The sequence below is a fragment of the Solanum lycopersicum genome, chromosome 6 (assembly GCF_036512215.1).
Source record: "Solanum lycopersicum chromosome 6, SLM_r2.1".
Lineage (NCBI taxonomy): Eukaryota > Viridiplantae > Streptophyta > Magnoliopsida > Solanales > Solanaceae > Solanum > Solanum lycopersicum.
In genome coordinates, this window is record NC_090805.1 from 16,125,893 (window position 1) to 16,150,923 (window position 25,031).

General features: G+C 31.2%; 2 protein-coding genes across 2 annotated transcripts; both read right to left on the minus strand.

Moving 5' to 3' along the window:
* Positions 1 to 19,757: 19,757 nt before the first annotated feature.
* Positions 19,758 to 24,793, minus strand: LOC101246060 (uncharacterized). Its single transcript, XM_069298885.1, has one exon. The coding sequence runs from the start codon at positions 24,656 to 24,658 to the stop codon at positions 23,393 to 23,395; it is 1,266 nt and encodes a 421-aa protein (XP_069154986.1). The 5' UTR covers positions 24,659 to 24,793; the 3' UTR covers positions 19,758 to 23,392.
* Positions 22,693 to 23,205, minus strand: LOC101245766 (uncharacterized). The gene has a single exon (XM_004240641.1). The coding sequence runs from the start codon at positions 23,203 to 23,205 to the stop codon at positions 22,693 to 22,695; it is 513 nt and encodes a 170-aa protein (XP_004240689.1).
* Positions 24,794 to 25,031: the final 238 nt, after the last annotated feature.

Here is a 25,031-nt window from a genome sequence, read left to right on the forward strand (position 1 = left end):
TCGTTTGGGATAGATCCCGGAAAATGGGAGATTAAACTCCGTAGTGTATGTATCCATAAACTCCCACCACCTACGGGGCGTCGACCAGCCTACTAGGCGTCGATTGCCCTCCGTAGGTGGGACTGCCTTAGGCAGTTTTTACAATCAAGAGGGGTCCTCCTCAAGGACCCCTTGGTTGATACTTTGGGAATTTTTCCTCGACGTTTCCAATTTGAATATGTTCATATACAAGTTTAGGACCTATCACATCAATTTCATCAAAAACGAACACATAAAACTCGATGAACCTCATTATAAACCAATTGAGACCTCAAAACATCAAGACACGAGTGCTAGGATCTAGTTCCACCTAAGTCGTTTTAGAGGTGTTACAGGTTAAAAAAATCACTTGATTTGTGATAATTGATCGAGAGATGGATATTACATCTAAAGTCTAGCCTACCCACAAAGATTCAGTGACTTTTAATAATTATTAATCACTCATAGGGAGAAAATGGAAATTAATTTATCACATCCCCATGTATACCTCTTCTACTTGATTACTCCCTTGTTTTCGTAAATGTTAATTGACAAACATTATCCCCCATCTGACACTAGTTGTCAACCACTTTGTTTTATTTTAAATGGTTTTGATAACTTGTATTGCTACTAATTATTAGAACATGTCTTTCACTTCATAATTTAATTCTCTACCGTATCATTTCTTCTGAATTGACCCCAACCCTTCATTGGGCTTATATAATATTTTGATCGCCTACACTTAGTATTGAATAAAGTGTAATTGAGTGTTATCAAGCATAAATTAGATATTTTCTAAACTTCTTTCTAACCGACAAAATAATGTGTTTGATTTTGATAGTATGCTTCCCATAATGCATTAGTACAAGGCAAAAAAAATTTTGATAGGGCTTTGTAGCAAATGAGGTGGTTAATTCTAGAAGGAAAAAGGGATAGACGACAATTTTATTCAAGTTGTACCTCTAGAAAGCATATGATCGTATGAATTTGGTATTTTTGGACTACATCATCATGTGTGTGGGAGGGTTGGGGGTTAGGATAAAAGTGGCTCAGGGGTTTAAGTTTTGTATCTCTTTAGTTAAATTCTTAGTCATGGTAAATGATATTGTGGGTTCTTCTCCAACTCAAAGGATCTAAGACAAATTTAGCAGGACGCTTCTGGAGGGAATTTTTTGTTTCTGTCGGGTAACAATGTATTATCAAGCCCAATCATCTTCTATATGAGAACATCCAAATGTGTCTCAACTGATGGCATCCTTTAGACATTGTGTACTTTACGAATATTTTGCATATCTGTTGCATTTGAAGGGTTAATTTAAGTTATGTTTGACATCATCTTCAAGTTATATTCTTATTTCTCTTTCCATTAATGACTGGTTTGTTTTTAGGGCGATGATGATTCGGTTAGGTGGTCTTCAAGCACTCATGTTTTTGATTCCCCTGAGTGTTGCTTAGGTTGAATCTCATGGGTCCTTCGATATTGACTTTTTATTATCTTTTTATTTACTGAGGTGGTTTCTTATTATTACTATTATTTTTTGTTGGTTGATAAAGGTAACAATATACTAAATTGGTTTCTTTGTATTAATGGGACTATAAATATATTGTATTGGTTTCTTTAGGAAAATATGTGTACATATTATTTTAAAATATTTGTATAGATTATCATTCATAACATGGAAAAAGAATTCTAAGAAGTAGCTAGAGAAAGTTCATGATTCAGAAGCCACAGTTTCTCTATAAGCTTAAGAATTTGAGAGTACAAGAACATTCAAGTTCAAGAACAATCAAGATCAAAACCACCGGATTCAGAGTAACCTCGAAGCTCTTGAATACAACTAGAAGTCAAGATCAAGATAAATTCCAAGTTCAAAATCAAGATCAAGATAAAGTTCAAGTTTCAGATCATGATCAAGTTCAAGTTCAAGACAAATTAAAGATCAAGCTCAAGACCGCATTAATTATATCGAAAAGGCAAATTCAGAGGAATCATAGATAGTGAAACACTCACACTTTATATCAACAAAAGGATTATATTGCATAATTTTTCATTTAGTGATTATTATTTTTATAAATATTATTATATTGATGCAAATTTTATTGTCTACAAGTTCTAACACACCCAATGGGACAATCTCTACCTCTCATCTCAAATTATTAAGCATAAAAGAATATCAATTGGCTTGAACTATGGAAGAATGACTAGCAATAATGACTAAAGAAATTGAAGGCTTGACAAAGTGTGCTCACGAAAAAAATGCTAGAATTTCTAAGATAACAAATAAGATGGATAACATGATCGAAAGAAGATCGAGTCTAGAATCTTTAAAGCTTCCTAGAATTCAAGACGAAGGAGTGTTGCATAAAGAAAACATGATCAAAAAGATTCATCTCTCAGCTGGAGGTTTGATTCTCATTGATCAATTGGAGAACTTTATTATAAAGGTTTTCAAAGACAAATTTGAGTCCTCATCCAAATTTTCTGCCACATATGCAAAGTTATATACACAAAGAATTGATAACTTGAAAATGCCTGAGGGTTATCAACCTTCTAAACTTCAACAATTTGATGGAAAAGGAAATATCAAAACACATATAGAGCACTTTATTAAAACTTGCAATGATGTTGGGATGTATGTTATGGTGATTATGTCATTAAATAGTTTTTTTGACCTCTCAAAGAACATGTCTTTTACTGGTGCACATATCTCAAATCAAATTCTATAGATTATTGGGAGCAGTTAGAGCAAGAGTTCGTCAATTGTTTTTATTGCACAAGACGTGCCATTAGTATGATTGAACTTCCAAAGGCTCCTCTAGGTGAAGATGAGCTAGTTGTTGAATTTATCAATAGCTAGAGAAGTTTGAGCCTCAATTGCAATGATCGCCTTAGTGAATCTTCTGGAATAGAAATATGCTTCCAACGAATGAATTTAGGTCTTCACTGCATCTTGCAAGGATAAAAGCCCAATAAATTTGAAGAGTTGAAAACTCGTACACATCGCATGGAATAAGCATGATGGTAAGAGAATATCAATTGTCACGAACCGAGTCTAAACCCAGAACGTGGCTGACATTCAAGCACCATTCACGGTCCCCAAGAGAACCTTATCCTTGCTGACTACAAGTGGAAGACTAACTTAAGCATGTAAAAGCTTCAAACTAAATAAAACTCAATAACTCAAAAAACAAGCTTTAACTTAAAGATTAAATCCGAATAAAATAATATATTATGCTCGCCATAAAATAGTCAACTTAAGTTTATAAAAAATTTAATAAAATAAACAAATAATGTTGAATTCTTAACTAAACTAACTATCTATGAAGTCTCAAACTGATAAATATGGAAGTTGGAACAAGGCCCACGATATCCTAACTAAATTGAAAAGTAAACGAAATCCTCCGAAAGCAATGAGACTCACCATAAAAGCTAACTTGAACTCGTGGATGTCTCAATAAAGCTCCTGTTGATGATCCTGAGAACTTGTGTTTGCATCATGAGAAGATGCAGGCCAAATGGGTCAGTACGTGGAATGTACGAGCATGTAAGGGAAATTCTAAAGCATAACATAAGCTTGGACTTGAATAAGGCTCTTTTCAAACTTACTCAACTCAAGAAATACTCAAGGATACTGAAAACTAGTCAAACTTACTCAACTCAGAAGTACTTAAGGACAAGATACTCAACTCAAATATTATATGTTTAACTCAAATTTTAGATACTCAACTCAAAGATATGATATTCGACTCTGGGTACTCAACACTGGATACTCAACACAATATAAAGCAAGAATACGCATGCAATATAGAAAGCTTTATAAAACATTAAAAGCAACTTAGTTCATTAAAGAAAATGCAATAAAAAACTAAACTTTACTCATATAATAAAGTAATATAGTTTCTTAGGAGATCCTCTAACTGACAAACATCACTAAGAGCCTAAGTGGTGATAAGAGTCTTGCGCAAGCTGCCAGAACTGTCCTATACTTTGTTGTCATATAGAACGCTTAACTTAGTGGAGCCACTATCTTAACTTATGTGATCATCTAAAAAGTATGACCCACTAATACTCATGACGACTACATGGTTTATGGAGACTTGAGTTATTATGAACTCGCATCCCATATCAGTTCTCAATACAACTCCATATAATGTATTTAGTTCATGTGTTTTTAAAATAACTTCTTTCTTTAGGTTTATATAATTGCTCAACACTGAGGTTTAGAAGCTCCCTTGGAATCGATGTTCCCTTTTCTTGTTCAAAACTCTTTTAGAAACCTCAGTTTTGTCTTATCTTAAATCTGAAAACTTTTTTATAAATTCTTTGACAATACTTGATTCCCTATAGCTTTTTGAGAAGTAAACTCAACTCTTTACCCTTACCTTAACTTGAAACTTTTAGTCTTAAAACAAAGTTAAAACGTTTGTAAAATACTTTTGAGAACTTTATAAACTTTTGTTTGACTTGCTTCTTAACTTCTAGACTTGATTGTCAACTTTCCATGAATTGAAGTAAAGATTCGAGGTTCATAATTTCATGTTTATGAATGATTTCATGGTTTTCAAATTGGACGGTTCATGCAGAATGATGATCATGAACTACTCAACTCGAGAACTCAAAGGTACTTCTCATCTCAAGACTGTTTGACTTATAAGGTTCATGCAGAATTATGGGCATGAAAATTTAACTCAAGTATTTCACAGGTAACATGTAATTGTCCCATGGTTAGAAATATAACCTCAAAAGTAATAAGGAGCTCAATACTCAAGACGTAGAACTTGGAGATACTACTCTTTTCAGTGATACTCAATTTATGGAACTCATGTGGAAGTTATGGACATGAACGACTCGACTCTAAGGTCTAAGTAACTATATGGAACTCATGTATACAAATATTCTCATTCTCCTACTTAATTCCACAAAGCTTAGTTCAAATCAATGGTTTACCTCAAAGGATTCACAATTGAACTCAAAAGATTTCGTAAACTCTACTCTTAACTCTCTATCTCTCTCTCTCTCTCTCTCTCTCTTGAATGTGAATTATTAATTCAAAAGTTTTGGTTCATGACATAGGATCTTATGATGACAAAGTAGATTCATGAATAAATTCTCTTCATTCTTATACTCACTTGCTCGAATCTTGAATAAGTTACTAGAAGTTGCAGAAAACTCCACAAAAGGACTCAAAGAGACTATCTCAAAAGGTTTGGAACAACTCTCAAAACTTAATCTTAACTTTACGTTGAATTTGAATTATTAATTCAAGATTATTATTCATATTATGAATGATTTGTAAGTGTTTAAAATCAAAAGGAGTGAAGATACACTTCAAATTAGCTAAAACGGGACAACCGAAGGAAAAGGAGTAAAGGCAAGTGACCCTGACACATTTCGGGTGTGGGGAACTAGCCCCTAACAGCATCTGGGATGTGCTGCACCAGCCTCTCCCAAGGCAATGTTTCGACGAATTACGCCTCTCATTTTCTGAACCTAAATCGCTTTTAATCAATCTCTTTTCTAAAGTTTCCTCAGATTCAATTAACCGACCTAAGTAAATACTAATACACTCAAAATAACACCTTAAACAATCACTTTCATCTCAAGAAATCATCAAAATCCCAACAAGACAAGATCTATAATGAATCTCAAGAACACCTATCAAGAACTTGAATCCTTAAAAATTTTGAGAATCGAATTACGGTGAAATAACATTGTTGGTGTGCGGTTAAAAAAAATCCAACACTATAGAATCTTACATACCTCTAAGCTATTAAACCCGAAATTCTGCAAAAAGACGCAAAAATCTCGACAATTGCTTGATCCTCTCCTTTTTTTCTCTTCTTTTCTCTTCTTGAAATCCCAACTAAAACCCAAGGCGTATATTAGGATTATAAAACTGAACCTAAAAGGATTATACCCCTAAATTAATATTAGTAAAAATGAATTAAATAAGGTTGAGCTAGAAAATGACCGAAATACCCCTCACTATTTTCGGAACTTTCCTTAACTGGACAATTTAACTTCAAAAGTTCATATCTCACTCGTCCGAACTCGAAGCTTAGGTAACTAGGTGGAGTTAGAAATATAATTCAAAGATATTTCCTATGGTATACTGTATCAGACCTAACTAATCATGTGCTAAGAGTTATGGTCGTTTGAAGTTTACCCAAAACTCATACTTAACCTAACTTGTAAAATTTCAGATTTTACTATTTCCGATTTAATTATTTTTGGAACTCAAGGTGCTAAATCTAGTCAACTGACCTTAATACCTAATAATTTTCAATTTCTTGGTACATCTCACTCACTACGATGAGCGGCTCAAGTCTTAGCTCAAAAATTTTTCTTGTATGTTACGTTAATGATCTCCTATCTATGAATCTCATGAAGATGAAGATATAGAAGAATATCAAAGTGGGGGAAGATCTGAATTTGAAGATCAATTTGAAGAGTCAATGTATATCTAAACGCTCCTTAACGAATTAAACTGCAAGCTACAACGCTTAAAATGAAAGTTACAATGATCCTTGAAACAAGAGCTTAAATTGTATGTCTCAAAGCTCTTCAAATTTGAGTTAAATCTTCAAATTTAAATTCTCCTTGGGACACGATCCTAAACTGTATATCGTAGAGCTCTTTAAATTTGAGCTTAATCTTCAAGTTAAAGTAATCCTTGCGACACGAGCCTAAATTGTACATCACAAATCTCTCAAAATTTGAGTTAAATCTTCAATATTAAACGCTCCTTTAGACACAATCTTAAAGTGTATATCATAAATCTCTTCAAATTTGAGTTAAATCTTCAAGTTAAAATGTTCTTTTTGACACAAGCCTAAATTGTATATCGTAAAGCTCTTTATATTTGAGCTAAATCTTAAGTTAAAATGCTTCTTAACATGAGCCTAAAGTATATATGATAAATCTCTTTAAATTTGAGATAAATATTCAAGTTAAAATTCTTCTTAAGGTAAGAGTCTAAATTGCATGTCATTCTCAACTGGCAAGAGTATAAATTGTGTACCACACACAAAAAATACTCTCCCTGAACTATGTTGCAACTTTATCTTATGCATTGAGGTACATAGACACTTAGAAGCATATTCTAAGATCAGTTGCATGAGTGTCATGAAAACCAAATGTTCCCACTTAATATGTCTCATGAAAGTTAAAATTTTGAGTACAAACTTCAGACTACACCAATTGGTGGTGACTCGATAGGGGCAAGACCCTATAAATAGAAATTGTTTCAAGATGAAGTCTTCAAAATCTCTAAGTATGAAAGTTGAAGTCTTCAAATTCTTCAAATTTGCAGGTTGAAGAGTCTACAAGTTGAAGTCTTCAAATTCTTCAAGCCTAGGATTTGAAAGATAAAATATATCGACAAGACTTGAAAAAGGGGAATTTCTAATCATTTAAACTTTATTAAATATATATTTATAAAATGATTTGAATTATATTAAATTAATGTATATATTGGTTCAGATAAATATTATGGATGAATATAATTGAGTTAATTATTTAAATCTAATAAATATGAATTTAATTAAAGCCCTCTCCATAAAGATCATATGTCATGTCACTTTAATTTGATTGATCGAAGCACGACTCCTCCATTCTAAACTATAAATAGGGGTCCTCATAATTCAAAAAAAGAGGCCAAGAATTCTAACAAAAATCTAGAGAAAGCTCATGGATCAAAAGTCACGGATTTCTCTACAAGTTCAAGAACTATAACAAGAAGCTAGATAAAGCTCGTGGATCAAAAGTCACACATTTCTCTACAAGTTTAAGAATTTGAGAGTTCAAGAATGTTCAAGTTCAAGAACAATCAAGATCAAGCTCGAAGCCCTTAAATTCAACTAGAATTCAAGATAAAGTTCTAGGTCAAATCAAGATCAAGATAAAGTTCAAGATAAAGATCAAGATAAAGTTCAAGTTCAAGATCAAGAACAAGACCAAGTACAAGTTCAAGACAAGTTCAAGAGTCCTTGATTTGTATCTGAAAAGGCAAATTCAGAAAAATCATTTTGAGATTGTAACACTCACACTTTAAATAATTAAATGATTGTTGCATAATTTTCCGTTTCTTGATTTTTTTTAATCTCGATGAGAATTTTATTGTCTACAAAGTATTAATTACATGACTACACATAAAATAAAAATTTCAAATTAGGTTATATGTCTTAAATGTCTAAACCATTGTCAAACTAAAGAACAAATATTCAACATATTGTCATTGTAGTGTTGAATTAATTGATTTTGTTAGCATTAGTATTGATTTGATTTTGAATTGAGCTTTACTAGATTTACTATTATCTATTGATGATAACATTTTTTGAACAATTCAAAATTCTACGTCTCAAAAAAATTTGATAAAATATGTTAAAACATAAAAATTATGAAAACATATAAGTCATATTCAGAAATTACATCAAAATAAATAGTTTTATGTTTTTAAAAAAATTAAAAATTTATCTATAATATCGGGTTTGTTTGCTCTCGAGTTGACATTTTTTTAGTTAAAATCGAATCAACCCAAGTATAGTTCGATTTTCTTTTTCAATACTAAACAAAACCCTTAATTTGATTTTGTCATGGTGGATTCTGTTTTGATTTTGTACACACTAAGCTTATACCAAAGTTTCTAGTTGACTATGCATAAAATAATATCAAATAGAGTGTATAATTAAATAATGATACATATTAAAGAAATACAAAGCATGTAAGAGTTAGTGTTCCAATGAATTTTGAAACAAAATTCATCCTTAAAAGTTTTGAAATAACAAAATACAACAACAGGAGTTGTAACATTCTTTTATTTTTAATTTTACATTATAGGATATTGAAATAGGCTTTTTAATTCTACGTTATGGATTTTGAAAGATAAGTTTTATTTTCAATTCATGAACATATAATAAATTTTATTTAGTTAAAAGTCATTATCTTACAAAACATTTGTCTTATATTGAGTTTCTTTTAGTTGAAAAGATATGCACTAAAAAAATTACTTTCCCAAAAACACTTGTGAGACATTAATCAAAAGGTGAAATCACCAATTCAAGAATAGAAGAGCAACATTCTCAAATGCTACTTGTGTTGTGGTTTAAGTGAATCTCGAAGATAGAGTTATTAGTGATTCGTCCGATTGCTCGTTCGAGAGACTCCAAGTATCTTCAAGAAACGTATTAACGTTCCTCAAAACCAAGCAAGCTTTATTTTGTATTCCTTGTATTTTTATCATATTGTTCATTTGTTCTAACAATTAGAAGATAGTTGTCTCGATGGCATCCACATCAATGCCAAACATTGTTCTGAATTTGCCTAATTTTAATTTTGAAATATTTGATGGCAAAGACTTTCCTAGATGGCTTGGAATTATGGAATTTTTTTAAGACGATTAAAGTTGTCATATGTCTTGAGAAACCTTGTCTTGAGGCTCCTAATTCAGAGGTAGCAACGGACAAGGCTACTTTAATTAAAAAACAAATTGTCAAATCGCAAGATGATGATTACTTATGCAAGAATTATATTTTCTGAAGAATGTCTGATAAATATTATGATAATACTATATTAAGTGCAAATTTTCTAAGGAGATTTAGGATACTCTTAAATCTGTTCATTTAGTAGAAGAGGCAAATTCAAAGAAATTCTTAATTTAAATTATATGGAGTTCAAAATAGTTGATGACAAGTCAGTATAAGAATTTCAATATACCGCTAATATAATTTCTACATAAGCAATTGCTCTTGATGAAAACTTTCATGTTGGAGTTATTGTCTCAAAACTTCCTCCATCTTGGAAGGAGTATAGAAGCAAACTCTTACACAAGAAGGAAGATCTGACTCTTCAGCAATTATTTCAGCACTTGCAGATTGAATAAGAGAAACGATACCATGACAATTACCTCTTGAAGAAACTCATCATGAAAGCTCATGTTGTGGAAGAAAAGATCAAGAAGGAACCTGCCAATAATAAATTTTTTAATGCAATGAGGAGTAAAAATTTTAAGCGTACTAATTTCAATTATAAGTCGAATGAATGTAATCATTTTCATAAAATTGGTCACTATGCACATGATTGTAAAATTCTTAAAGCTTAAAAGAAGAAAGAAAAGTCAAATAACAATACAAAACATGAACTTGTGGCAATGGTCACAGAAGCATTTGTAGTAGGTGATCAAGGGGAACATTGGATAGACACTGGTGCAACTCTTCATATATCAGGCAATCAAAATTCTTTCACAACCTATGAATCAGTGGGAGGCATTAAAGTTTTTCATATGTGAAACTCATCCTCTGCTAAGGTTGTGGGAAAAGGAACGGTTGAATTGAAATTCACTTCCGGAAAGATGGTCACATTGATAGACGTATTGTGTGTTCCTGATATTCGAAAGAACTTGGTGTCAGGTATGCTTCTTTCAAAGCATGGTTTGAAATAATTTTTGAGGCATATAAATTTATTTTTTCTAAACAAGGCATGTTTGTTGGAAAAAGGTTATGTTACAAATGGCATGTTCAAACTCAATATTGAAAATGAAATATTTTTGCTTATGTTGTGGAGTCTTTAGATTTATGGCATGAACGTCTTGGTGAAATATGGATTAATTCAAGATTTTGGAGAGGATCAGGTTACTAAGTATATTATTTGTAGTAAATGTAAAATAACAAAGAAATATTTTAAGTTTGTTGAAAGGATATCCTCACTTTGGTCTTAATCCACACTGATATTTGTGAGATGGATTGTTTATCACGTCATGGAAAGAATAATTTATCAATTTCATTGACAATTACTCAAGGCATACATATGTCTTTTCATCAAAAATAAAAGATAATACTTGAGACTTTTCTAAAATATATAAAACAGAAGTTGAAAATAAATTGAGTTTGAAGATTAAATCAATTAAATATGATAAAGGTGGAGAGTATTTAAAAAAGATTTTACTGATTTTTGTGAAAAAAAAGGCATTGAAAAGAATTGAATATGTCTTATACACCACAAAAATATGGTGTAGCAAAAATAAAAAATAGAACTTTCACTGAAATTGTTAAGTCTATGCTTTATGGATCTGGTATCACTGAAAACTTGAGGATTGCAGCCTTATTTTCTTCATGTCATATTTTGAATTGAATTCCTTCAATGAAACATGATTCATCTCCATATGAACTTTGAAAGAATCGAAAGTCAAATATAAATTATTTTAAAATACGGGTTGTTTGGTTCGTGTAGATTACCATATCAACATTTCAATAAGATTGTGTATTTATTGGTTATTCACAAACCAGTATGGCTTATAGATTTTTGAATATTGAGACTCCAAGCCTTCACACAATTATTGAATCGTTGCATGCTACATTTTGTGAGCATATATTTCCTAAGAAAAAAGAATTATTTGAAACAAAATACAAGTTCTTTTATGTCTACTCTTGAAAAAGTTGAACCTTTGAAAGAAAGTCAACCAGGACATAGATCAGTCAATCTAAGAGACTTTGGACCAAATTTCAAGTCTATTTAGTTGAAAGGAATCCTGAAAGTTATGTTGAAGCAACGTTTCACATGATGTTTCGTTCTGGCATGAATCTATTGATGATGAAATGCACTCTATTATATCAAAAATACATGGATTTTATCAGACCTCCCTCGTGAATGTAAGTCTATCAGTTGTCGATGGATCTTTAGAAAGAATGCAATTGAAATCCGATGGTACCTTAGATAAGTACAAAGTACAAAGCTCGCTTGATAGCAAAATGTTTTACAAGATCGGAAGATATTGATTATTTTGATAGCTTTGCACATGTAGCTCGGATGACTTCTCTTAGACTCTTGATTGCTTTAGTCGCAATTCATAGTCTGGTAATATATCTAATGGGTGTAAAGACTACATTTCTGAATGGAGTTCTAAATGAAGAAGTTAACATGAAAAAACCAGAATGATTTGTCATTCCTGGTCAAGAACATAAAGTTCGTAAGCTTTTTAAATGTCTTAATGGATTAAAGCAAGCACCAAAACAATGGAATGAAAAATTTAGAGGAGTAATAATTTCTAATGGCTACTCAATCAATGGTGGTGATATTTTCATATTTAGTGAATTTCAAAATACATATGCTGTTATAATATGTCTTTATGTAGATGATATGTTGATTTTTGGAACTGATATCAAAAGAGTCAAACAAATGAAATATTTCTATCTTCTCAATTTAAAATGAAAGATCTTGAAGAAGCTGATGTAATTTTGGGCATTAAAATCATGAGATCAGCGACTAGCTTAACTCTTACTCAATCAAGTTATATTGAGAAAGTACTAAAAATATTTGGTCTGTTTGATGACAAACTCGCTCCCATACCATTTGATCCTAGCATCAAACTAATGGGGAACTCTGGTGATGTTCTCAATCAGTTGACATGTTCTCATATTGTTTGAGAGTCATATGTATGTCATGCATTATACCAGGTCGGATATTAATTACGCAATAGGAACATTGAGAGAGTTTACTAGTAATCATGGAGTTTAACATTGGAATACCTTTGATTCTTGTTTTAAGATACCTAAAAGGTACAATTAATGTTGGCCTACATTATTCTACATTTTTAATTGTTCTGGAAGGTCATAGCAAAGCTACTTGGAATTCTGATCTGAATGACTCTAAACTTATTACTGCTTGGAGCTTTTCTTGGCTGGAGCAACGATCTCCTAGAAATCAAAGAAGCAGACATGTATTATTCATTTAACCATAGAGTCAGAATTTATAGTTATGTCTTCTATTGGAGAAAAAGTTGATTGGACGCGATCAATGCTGATAGATATTCCTTTGTAGAGTAATCAAGTACCACCTTTAAATATCTATTTTGACAATCAAATTATTATATTTCGAGCTTCAAGTGATCGCTACAATGGCAAGACAAGTTTGTCTCAAATACAATCATGTGAGAAGATTATTGGAGGAAGGTCTGATATCGCTTCAATATGTGGAGTTCAGGTTTAATTTAGCAGATTCCTTGTCAAAAGGGTTAGGCAAAGAGTTAGTGGTGGAAACTTGTAATGGGATGGAAATATAGCCTGTTGTAATTAATTGTACATTATGTTAACCCTACCTAATGATGTAATCATAGGTTCAAAGGGAAAAACAATTTAAGTTACAATTGCGAAGCACATCAATAAATTTCCATTTTTAAAATAAAATGAAATAAGAAGATGTCCATGATTGATATTTTTTTCTCTAAATTAATTTATAAGACTGAACACGGTTGGAATTAGTAAGAAAACTCTTGATAATTTTTTTCAATATTCCTACTAAAGAGAAGGATGAGATTATATTCTCTTAATAAGTCTATACATCGATTTCGATTGGAGTGTGTAGGAATACTCTTTATAGATTTACCGATACTTTGTTGTAAAGGAGGATGAGATTAATTATTCTTAATGAAGTTTATGGACTATTTGATCGGAGTATGCAAAGTTACTCTTGATGAATTCACCGCATTAAGCGCGAATTGGAGGCCGCTTCAATAAGATTTTAATAGGAAAATCTTAAAGCACTTGGTTAGAAGGATTCAGGCACATGAAAGTAAGGTGTCAAAGGTTTTCGATTTTCACTGAAACATAGTGATATGCGTGGAGTATTTTTCTATTGCATTTAATGAACCACTTAGTTCGAGATTCGTTCACTAAGTAGTTAATGATTTGGAAAACCTTCACTAGCTAATGGTTCAAGTCCAAAAGACACTATTATTGATGCATGTTGCTAGATTAATGTCTCAAAATATTTTTTGAATTTTCAAAGATAAAAATTTCTTGAAACAAGTGGGGAATTGTAAGAGTTAGTGTTTCGATTAATTTTGAAACAAAACTCATCCTTAAAAGTTTTGAAAGCACAAAATACATGAATGTGACTTGTAATATTCTTTTGTATTTAATTCTATGTTATAGGAATTTGAAAGAGACTTTTTAATTCTATGTTATGGATTTTTTGAAAGATAAGTTTTATTTTCAATTCATGACCCTATAATAAATTCTATTTAATTAAAAGTCTTTTTCTTGCAAAACATTTATCCTATAATTTGAGTTTCTTTTTGTTGAAAAGATATGCACTCAAAAAAATTACTTTCCCTTGAAAAACAATTGTGAGACATTAATCAAAATGTGAAATTACCAATTCAAGAATAGAAGAGCAACATTCTTGAATGCTACTTGTTTTGTGGCTTATTGAATCCTGAAGATAGAATTGTTATTTATTCTTCCGGTTGCTCGTGGGAGAGACTCTAACTACCTTCAAGAAACGTACTAACGTGCCTCTAAGCCAAACAAGTTGTTAGGATCGAATCCACACACACACATTTGATAAATGAAGAACACAAGAACTTTCGAGAGAGAGATGAGAGATCTAGAGAGAGAAAGAGAGAAACCAATAGTTCGTAGTAACACCCCGTGGATAAACTTTCACGGCTGTGAGGTATATATTAATAATTCAGAGTATGAACAGTTACAGAGAATAAATGGAGAATGAATAGTACAGCCTAAAATTTGGCTTGAACCGCGTGAACATTAATATATGACAGTACATCAAATATTAATCAGGCTCCACAACCTAACAGTTCTGTTTTGAATTCCTTGCATTTTTATCATCTTGTTCATTTTGTTATAACAAAGCAAGATATATAAAATAATAATAATTAACACATACATTATTTTTCTAATGGATTTTACTAACGAGGGTTTGAAGGAATTAAGTTCATCTTAAGAATATGTAAAGAAAGAATGGAAACATAGTTAGTAGGAAGTCCACGCGTAAATGATAGGAATTAGATGAGGTACTTCTAACATGACAAACTAATTGTTATCGTAGTTAATGTTTGATTGGTTAGTATTGAAAAGAGGCATAATATAAGTGTTTATTTAATTTAAAATTCAAATGGTTTTCAAAATTCAATCAATAATTATTAATAATCAAAAAAGTTTGTTCTTAAAGAAAATTCTAGTTATTTTTTAAAAATTCGAATCTCATTGATCCCGGAGTGATTCTGCTATAATCCCTGCAGAACATCGGTCTAATGATGCTATTATTTATATGTTATTTCTACTTTTTTGGATCTCAATTTTACTATTATTTCTTTTTTTCAGTTTCATATTAATTATTATTGCTGTCATTATTCTTACTGTTTCTTTTTCCTACATATTGGTATATTTTACTTGAGAATTGACGATCTATTGAAAATAGTTTTATATTTTTAATATAAGAATAAGATTGTGTATATTTCATCCTTTCTAGATTTTATTTTGTGAAATTTCTTTACATATGTTATTATTATTGTTCTAAACAAATATTAAGAGCTTTTTATTTTTAGAGAAAATGACTTAGTTGCATCAAAAAGTAGACCACTCAATTCATATTTGGCCCATGATTAATCTGTTAAAGTGATTGTTTGCCTGCCCTTTACTATAGCACAATCTTCCTTTATTTAATTGTAATAGTTTTTTTTTTTTTGAGTTAAATTATAAAAAAGAATTTTTAATATTTTATAATATATATTTTATTAAATTAATATATAAAAAATATAATTTATAATATTTTTTGTTCAATCTTTTAATATCTAATATTTTATTTAAATTATGAATTCCTGAAAGTTAATTTAATTTTAAAAAATTATTCTCTCTGTTTCACAAAGAAAGGTCTAGTTTGAATTAGCATGGAGTTTAAGAAAATAAAAAATTTTTAATCATATGGTTCTAAACTAAAGAAATTCGATCTTATCCTAAGTTACAAGAGATGGTCCAGTAACTTATTGGTCCAACTGTGTCAGTGTGCTCCAAGTAAATTAATGTCAAACATAATTTGTGCATGTAATTTTTTTTGTTTTTGTCATTTAAGTATCAATTTAACGTTTAGATAAAATTATAATTAATTCATAACACATAAAATAAAGGCAAATAAATTCTTTTCTAATATAATTACTCGCAAATCATATCAGAGAAATATATTGTATTAAATAATTTTTTTGCGAAGAACTTAATCAAAAAATATTTAGAAAGTTTTAAGTATGAAATTTTCCATTTGAATAATCACACGTTTAACTAACTTAATGTGAAACTTACGCTCGATTATCTTTAATGTGGAGCTATCAATTCCCAAAATTGAATAATCAATCAAACATATGAGAAAAGACATAAAGTAACATTTAAAGTTATTTTAAATATTTAAAAAGACATCTAAACTATGCAAGCATCTTATTATCCCTAAACAGTTTTAAACTGATATTATTACATCATTTATTGTTCACCTGGCATGGAGAGTGTACGCATCCTTTTGAAGAGCGTGAATAAACTAAAAAACGAATATAATTTTATTTTTGTAAGTATTTTGCTATAAAATACATTTTCTTGTTTTCCTTATTATTTTAACTTTTTCTCCTTATTATTTTGTTCCTTTTTCTTTCTTCCTTCTTCTTCAAAAATTCATTTTCATCTTCATTGAAGCTCCTCACTTCAAATGTCATTTTTATCACAATTTTATTTCCCTTCTTAATACTATTAATTTTAATATTTTTAATTTAAAACTATATCTAAACATTTTATTTCATTCGAACAATTTGATAAGCACATTAGATTTCAAGATGATTAGTAGGTATTATTTAATTTTTTTATCAAAATTTCAATTAAACTTTTTCAAATTTCGGAGAATTATGATTCTTTCAAAATTATCATTTCTAGTTTTGAAGTTAAATGAAAATGAGATAAATTAATGAGATGATTAGGAAGTATCATATAGTTATTGTTTTATCCTATTTCAATTAAGTTCTTTCAATTTTGGAAAAATTAATTTATTCATTTAAAATTATGATTTCTAATTTTGAATTTATATGAAAATGATTAGTTGATGATGCTTCAAAATTTTAATTTTTTTTAAAAATAATTAATTTTATTATCAATAATTTAGTAAAGTCTAAATAATAATATGAATAGAATTTGATTGGAGAAGAAGAAAAAGAAAAGAAAAGAAAAAAAATGGGAGTGAGATTCAATTTGACATGGAGGGTGGGGGGTAAAGAAAATAATGAGAGGTGAAAGGTGAAATAAAATTTAAGATAAATCAAAATTAAAATTCAAAAAGTAAGAGACAGAAAATAAAGATAAAAAAGATAAAGGAAAAAACTTAAAATGAAAAAAAAAATAAATATTTTAATTTATTAACACATGTCATGTAATCATTGGTGTGTGAACACAATTGTATCTTAAAATTTGGGAATGATCCAAAAATAGTATAATAAGATCGAATCGTAATTATTTAGTGAGATAATAAAATAATTACAAAGTTAAAGTATTTTTAAAAAAAAATCGAGGCAACTTCAATAATAATTTTATGTTTTTTCTTCAAATATATTTATACGTTATTACTAATTTTTTATATGACATCTAGATTGCGTAAGTGGTAAAAATGGGTATTTCATGATCACTCCTAGTTTCCATGTATGTTTCATCATTGCATGTATCTTTTCTTGAACTAATTGCAAGTAGGCCTCTGATAATGAACTTAATTGTATTTTAAAAAATTCAGTTTTAAAAAATTATTTAAGAGTAAAATTAGTATTAGAGAATGTATTTCATTTTTTAAGATATCAAAATAAACGTGAACAAATTTTTTATTTGAAAAGTGATTAGAAAAAGAAAAACACCTTGCAAAAAATTGATTATCTAACACCAATTAATATTTTTTAATATGTCCAAGCGGGCCCTAACTATCTTTATTTGTGTGAATTGAGAATCCGGATGACTATTTCCCAATCTAACCACCTTTTCTGAGTGCTCTTCCCGATATGTAACTGATGCCACTTGAAGTCCATTCTTTTAAAGTGAATATTTTAAAATTGTATTCTCAATATTCAAATATCATATAAAGCTTATTATTAATTATATATATTCTTAATGTTAGTATGATAAATAAATATTGTCACACCCCTTTTTCGCGCGGCGGCGTAAGGGTTTTTCCAATTTAATTGACGTTATTAATTAGGGGATTATTTTAGTTTTTTCAAAGTCGCCACTCGAAATTGAGTTACGGTGTTCCAAGTCACCTTTTATTTAATCCCTAATTAAAAGGAAATGACTCTTTGTTTGGTCTGCTAACGAGTTCGGGTAAGGAATTCTATTGACCAAGGGGAAGGTATTAGGCATCCCTCGAGTCTCGTGGTTTTAGCACGGTCGCTTTATGGACATTCATGACTTAAACTAATTTATGAATATTGTATTATTAAGACAAATATATTTACCCTCATTCTTTGACTTATATAAATATATTAAAACTACCTTATTTTATTAATCCATGCCTTTTAATTAAAATATATATATACACATATAAATTAAATCAAGCAAAACAGAATAAAATAAGATATTCTTTATTATTATTATTTCTTTTGTTATTATTATTATTTTTATTTTTTATTCTATTTTTTACATTTTTTTTTACTTTCTCATCTTTTGCTATTATTATTATTTATTGTTATTATTATTTTTTATACTTTCAAGGTTTTATTTGTTTTTGTTTGTTTTTTTTTCAACTTAATTAATTTTTTTTTGTTTGGACAAAGAAACTTCCAAAAATAAATATAAAAAATTCTTTCCTCTTCAATTGAATTTTTTTATATTATTTTTATACTTCTTTTCTATTATTTTTTTTTTGTTTTCTCTTTTCCCTCTTTTTTGTATGTTCTTTTTCACAGTTTATTTTTTTTTAACTTTTCCCTTTTTCTTTTTATTATTATTATTATTATTAGATTTTTTCATTTTTTATTCAATTTTTTTACGTCACTAACATTAAATAAAAATTCTACTAACTAAAATTAATATATTTACATAACAGCTACGCATGTTATCATTATAAACTAAATATTAAAAATTACATGACTTAGACAATAATTTTACTTAAATATAAAATAAACTATGGGTTATTTAAATATAAAATAAATCATGGTTTGAAATAATAATTTCATACTATATATAATTATACAAAGGATCTAAAAATAAAGTTGATATGAACGTTTGAACATACTTCATACAATAACATGAATAAATATTTATGGTTTAAACACATGCGAAATTTAACAACTTTAATATATATTGCAATTCATTCTCGCATTATCATGAGATAAAACTAATACAAAATAAAATTAGTATTACCTCTTGTGGAAATTATTTCACAAAAAGAAAGAATTTAGGAACCACGAACTTGAAACCTCGAACTCCACTATTTTTAGTTGTGCTTTTCTTTGTGTGTGTGTTCTTCGGAAAAAAAAATCTTTGTTGTTTCTTCCTTTTTTTTTACTTGCAGATTTTTTGTTTTCCTCTTTTCTTTTTTTTCTCTTCTTATTTTTTTTTCTCTCCGTTGATTTCTGTCATTTTTTTTCGTTGATTTCTTTTCATTGTATGTATATAGTAGTAGTAATAGTAGTGTACGTGTGCAGTGTGTACGTGGGGGGAATGGGGAGTGGGAGTGGGAGTGGGATCGTGGGTTTGTGTGTGTGTGTGTTAATTTTTTTTAATAAATATTAAATATATATATAAAAATGATAATTATATAATTATTAATTGTTTTGAGTAAATAAATAAATAAAGCTAAATGGGTAATTAAAACAAAAAAGACATAATTAAGAAATATTAGTTTATTTAAATAATAAATGTAATATATATATATATATATATATATATATATATATATATGTATGTATGTATGTATGTATAAACTTATCTAATAAAAATTATATTTATGTTGTTTATTCTTATATCTTTTAAATAAACTTAATGACGATAATAAAATATATTGATAAAATTATTTATGCTCTAAAATTGGTGTTGAACTTAAATTCGGTTAAAAATTACGTGTCTACAGTTTGCCCCTCTTTGACTGGAAACACAAAGAGTTTTTCAGACAAAGAAGTAGACAAAGTGACAAGTTTTGACCGAACTCTTATTTGAAAGACTAAAATTTGTGCAACCGAGTCCTTGTTTGGACATCCTACATATCCCGGGTGATAAGGGAATCAGGCCACTTGTAGTTCGAGGAGATAAAGTGAGGAGTTGGAAGTTAAGTGAGGTTCCATCGAGGCTCCAGATGGCGGCTCTTATCTTTACATAAAAATTGAAAACTATTAGTCAAAAGAAAAACAAATGTACAAACTTCCATCCACGCAGATTTTCTTGAATTTTGACTTTAAGATATCACCTTGATTTTTGAGTGAATATCTTAACTTAGAATTGGAATGGAGGCTGAATTTGCCTCTTAGACGGAACTTTTGACATTCTTCAAACTGACAACTTGAAAAATACTCTGGAATGAATGCGTGTTTTCTTGATCAAAAGTTGACTAGTAAAAGATATGTGGAAGTCAGGTTGCTACATGCATTGAAGAAACTAATTCTAACCATCATGGAATTGATTATTCTAAAAAATTTGAAACTTTGTTCTTGAATTTCAAATCCCGGTCTCGCTTGAGAAAACCTGAGAACCACCACAAACAAAAAAACAATAAATAAAATTTTTGCCCCAGTTTTCACTGGGAAAATTTTCTGAGTTATTAGCAAATATAAATATAAAACATAAACTTCGGCTAGGAAGTGTTTATTTCAGGAGAAAATAAAACTAAAAACCTAGACTAGGAAGTGTTAATCCTACGATAAAGTAATCTAATCCCATTATCCAGGAGGGTCCTGCTAGTCCCATTATCCAGGAGGGTACTGTTAGTCCCATTATCCAGGAGGGTCCTGCTAGTCTCATTATCTAGGAGGGTCCTGCTAGTCCCATTATCCAGGAGGGTCCTGCTAGTCCCATTATCCAGGAGAGTCCTGCTACTCCTATTATCCAGGAGGGTCCTGCTAGTCCCATTATCCAGGAGGGTCCTGCTAATTCCATTATCCAAGAGGGTCCTGCTAATCCCATTATCCATGAGGGTCCTGCTATTCCCATTATCCAGGAGGGTCCTGCTAGTCCCATTATCCAGGAGGGTCCTGCTAGTCCCATTATCCAGGAGGGTCCTGCTAATCCCATTATCCAGGAGGGTCCTGCTATTCCCATTATCCAGGAGGGTCCTGCTAGTCCCATTATCCAGGAGGGTCCTGCTAATCCCATTATCCAGGAGGGTCCTGCTATTCCCATTATCCAGGAGGGTCCTGCTAATCCCATTATCCAGGAGGGTCCTGCTAATAAAGTTTTCAACAAACTAATAATATCAATGAAACATTGTGAATGCTATCTTCATTATTTGGAAGTTCCTTCAAGGAGAAAAATAATAATAATAGTAATAAATAAAATAAATATTCCAACATTCATGTAATTTCTATTTTGATATATATTAGCCAACTTTCATATAATATTCCATAAGTCTTCATTGTAGGGTTTCCATTTCGCTCGCTGCAGACTAGGTTGAACATCTAGGTTCCTCGAATCCTTAATCTTGAAACAACTTGTGTCCCTGCTTCAACAAAGAAAATTTGTGAGTTTGAAAAGGTGGTGGTTGGTTTGTGGTTCCATCTTTCGACAAGGGCGGCTCAAACACTTATGACGCTTTGGTTGTTTCCAACGTTCAATACTTCTTACTGATTGATTGTACTTTCATCCACATTTGCTTATTTTGCGACCTAAATCCAATGTCTTTATCTCATAACACTCATTGTTTAGACTTCGAGGATCAGAGAATTTTCGAATTCAACACTTGAAGACAGATTAACTCAGTAGCCTGATGCTTTTCCTAGTACCAATTAGAGACTTGGTAGCGAGTCTTGAAATTCCTTCATAGTTTTTTTTTTCGACAAAGACTTGACTCAAATACATACCAAAAAAGTGACGAAAAAAAAGAATAAGAAAATTACGAACTATATGAGAATAAAAGAAAAGATTCGATGAAGACTCTTTTTTTTGTAAGAAGAAGAAAGAAAACTTATCTGAGTGTGGGAGCCGAGTCTATTGATCATGCCATGCAATTTGAATTGATTTCCAGACTTGGCTATCCAATCTATTCATTAACCATTATTGATTATTCAATCTTGATGTGGAATCCCAACACTTAATGAAGCCATAAATAATCTGAACCCTTATAGACTTTGTGGTATTCACGAAGGTCTTTTCCGCTAAAACTCAATCATGTTAATTGCTCCAGCTCACGTCTGCCTTATGGTGCATGTCAGGATTTTCACCAATAAGACTCTCTTATATTCAACTCCTTTTCGCCTTACGGTGCCCACTTAGGGTTTTCACCAATAAGACTCTCTCATTTTTATTTCTTTTTACTCACATTTGTCTTATGGTGCCCATTTAGGAGTTTTACCTACCTTTAACCAACTTATTCTCGACATACCAAGGGCTGATGCAAAGACTTTTTTTTGACTTTAGATGATGAGGTTGATTTTGAGCTGTGAGATGAGAGACCGAATAAATAAACAAACGACTTTTGCCCCAGTATACTACAATATGAATTTTTGGATTTGTATTTGGTTGAACCGAACCCAATATTAGGGCTGCCTACGTATCTTGCCAAAACAAGAATCAGGTCAAACGTAGTTCAGGCAATTTGTTTTTTTTTGTTTTTTTTCTTTTTTTGGAAAAGTCAAGGACACAACATAACCAAGATATCCCGTTGAATCAACCCTTGAAATATCAAGCTCAAACATAAGGGTTTCTAATGTCGAAACTCAATCATATGTAGTATCTTTTCACAGCATCAGCATTGACGACCGTTTCTGTCACTTTACCTTCTATATCTGCTAAGTAAAGAGCACCATTGGGTAATACCCTTTTAACAACGAATGGTCCTCTCCAATTTGGAGAAAATTTGCCTTTGGTTTCAGCATGATGTGGCAAAATGCGTCTCAACACTAATTGACCCTCTTCAAAATGTCTGGGATGCACCTTTTTGTTGTATGCCCGTGCCATTCTTTTATGATATAATTGTCCATGACATACTGATGTCAGACACTTCTCATCAATCAAACTTAATTGCTCTAAGCGAGTTTTGATCCATTCATCATCATCAATTTCAGCCTCCACAATGATTCGTAAAGATGGGATCTCAATCTCTGCAGGTATAACTGCTTCAGTCCCGTATACCAGTGAATATGGGGTAGCACCCACTGACGTATGGACTGTAGTGCGATAACCCAACAAAGCAAAAGGCAACTTTTCATGCCATTGTCGAGAACTTTGCACCATCTTACGAAGTATCTTTTTTATATTTTTGTTTGCAGCTTCTACAGCCCCGTTTGCCTTTGGGCGATACGGAGTCGAATTTCGATGCTCATTCTTAAATCGGTAGCATACCTCTTGCATTAAGTGGCTGTTGAGATTTGCGGCATTGTCAGTTATAATCTTCTTTGGAATACCAAAACGACAGATGATGTTAAAATGGATGAAATCCACCACGACCTTCTTGGTCACTGATTTGAAAGTTACTGCTTCCACCCCTTTGTAAAATAATCAATGGCCACCAAGATGAACCTGTGCCATTCGATGCTTTTGGTTCTATCGGTCCAATCACATCCATTCCCCATGCCACAAAAGGCCAAGGAGCCGACATTGCATGCAACTCAGAAGGGGGAGAATGTATTAAATCACCATGTATTTGACATTCATGACATTTACGAACAAATCGTATGGAATCCCGCTCCATGGTGAGCCAATAATATCCTGCTCGAAGTATTTTCTTGGCTAGAACATATCCATTCATATGAGGTCCACAAACTCCTGAGTGTACTTCAATCATGATTGTGGAAGCCTCTTGAGCATTTACACACCTTAGAAGACCTAAATCGGGTGTCTTCTTGTACAGTATGCCTCCGCTTAAGAAAAAACCCCTTGCTAGTCGTCGAATAGACCTTTTTTGATTACTAGTTACATCTGACGGACATTCTCCAGACTGAAGATAAGTTTTGATATCATGAAACCAAGGCTTACCATCAAATTCCTCCTCAATCATGTTGCAATAGGCATGTTGATCACGAATTTGTATGTATAAAGGGTCGATATGGGCGTCATCAGGGTATTGGAGCATCGAAGACAAAGTGGCCAATGCATCTGCAATCTCATTGTGCATTCTGGGAATGTGTCTAAACTTTATCGACATGAATCGTTGACAAAGACCTTGTAAACAATGTTGATATGGTATCAGCTTTGGGTCTCGAGTTTCCCATTCTCCTTGAATTTGATGAACTAGTAAGTCTGAGTCTCCTAACACTAACAAATTTTGGATGCCCATGTCAACAGCTAACCTCAGACCCAAAATGCACGCTTTGTACTCAGACATATTATTAGTACAATAGAATCTAAGTTGGGCTGATATAGGGTAATATTCCCCTGATTCAGACATAAGAACAGCTCCTATTCCAACTCCTTTCCTGTTAGACGCACCATCAAAGAATAACTTCCAACCTTGATCGTTATCGTGAATAACTTCATCGATACAAGATATCTCTTCATCTAGAAAATAGGTTTTAAGCGGTTCATATTCGTCATCAATAGGGTTCTCTGCCAAATGATCTGCCAATGCTTGAGCTTTCATTGCGGTCCGCGTTATATAGATAATGTCAAACTCTGTGAGAAATATTTGCCATTTCGCAAGCTTGCCTGTGGGCATGGGCTTTTGAAAAATATATTTCAACGGATCCATACGAGAAATGAGATAAGTAGTGTAAGACGAAAGATAATGTTTCAACTTCTGTGCTACCCAAGTTAGGGCACAACACGTTCTTTCAAGAAGGGTATACTTTGCTTCGTAAACGGTAAATTTCTTGCTGAAATATAGCGCCATAATCATTATGGTGTTCATTTGGAAGTTTACACCGATCACAAGATTTTACAGTATACGTTTAGTAAGAATGAGATTAATCTCATACAAAGAGAGTGGTCATGGTTACTAAAATATTATTACATGAGTATTCTTTATCACCAAGGTAAGACTAGTATTGTTGTTGATGCATTGAGTAGGTTGCCTATGGGTAGTATCGCTCATTTTGAGAAAGGTAAGAAACAGTTAGCAGAAA

Excerpts from the sequence above, each read along its gene's own strand:
- LOC101245766 (XM_004240641.1), bottom strand. The coding sequence starts at position 23,205 with ATGGTGCAAAGTTCTCGACAATGGCATGAAAAGTTGCCTTTTGCTTTG.
- LOC101246060 (XM_069298885.1), bottom strand. The coding sequence starts at position 24,658 with ATGGATCCGTTGAAATATATTTTTCAAAAGCCCATGCCCACAGGCAAG.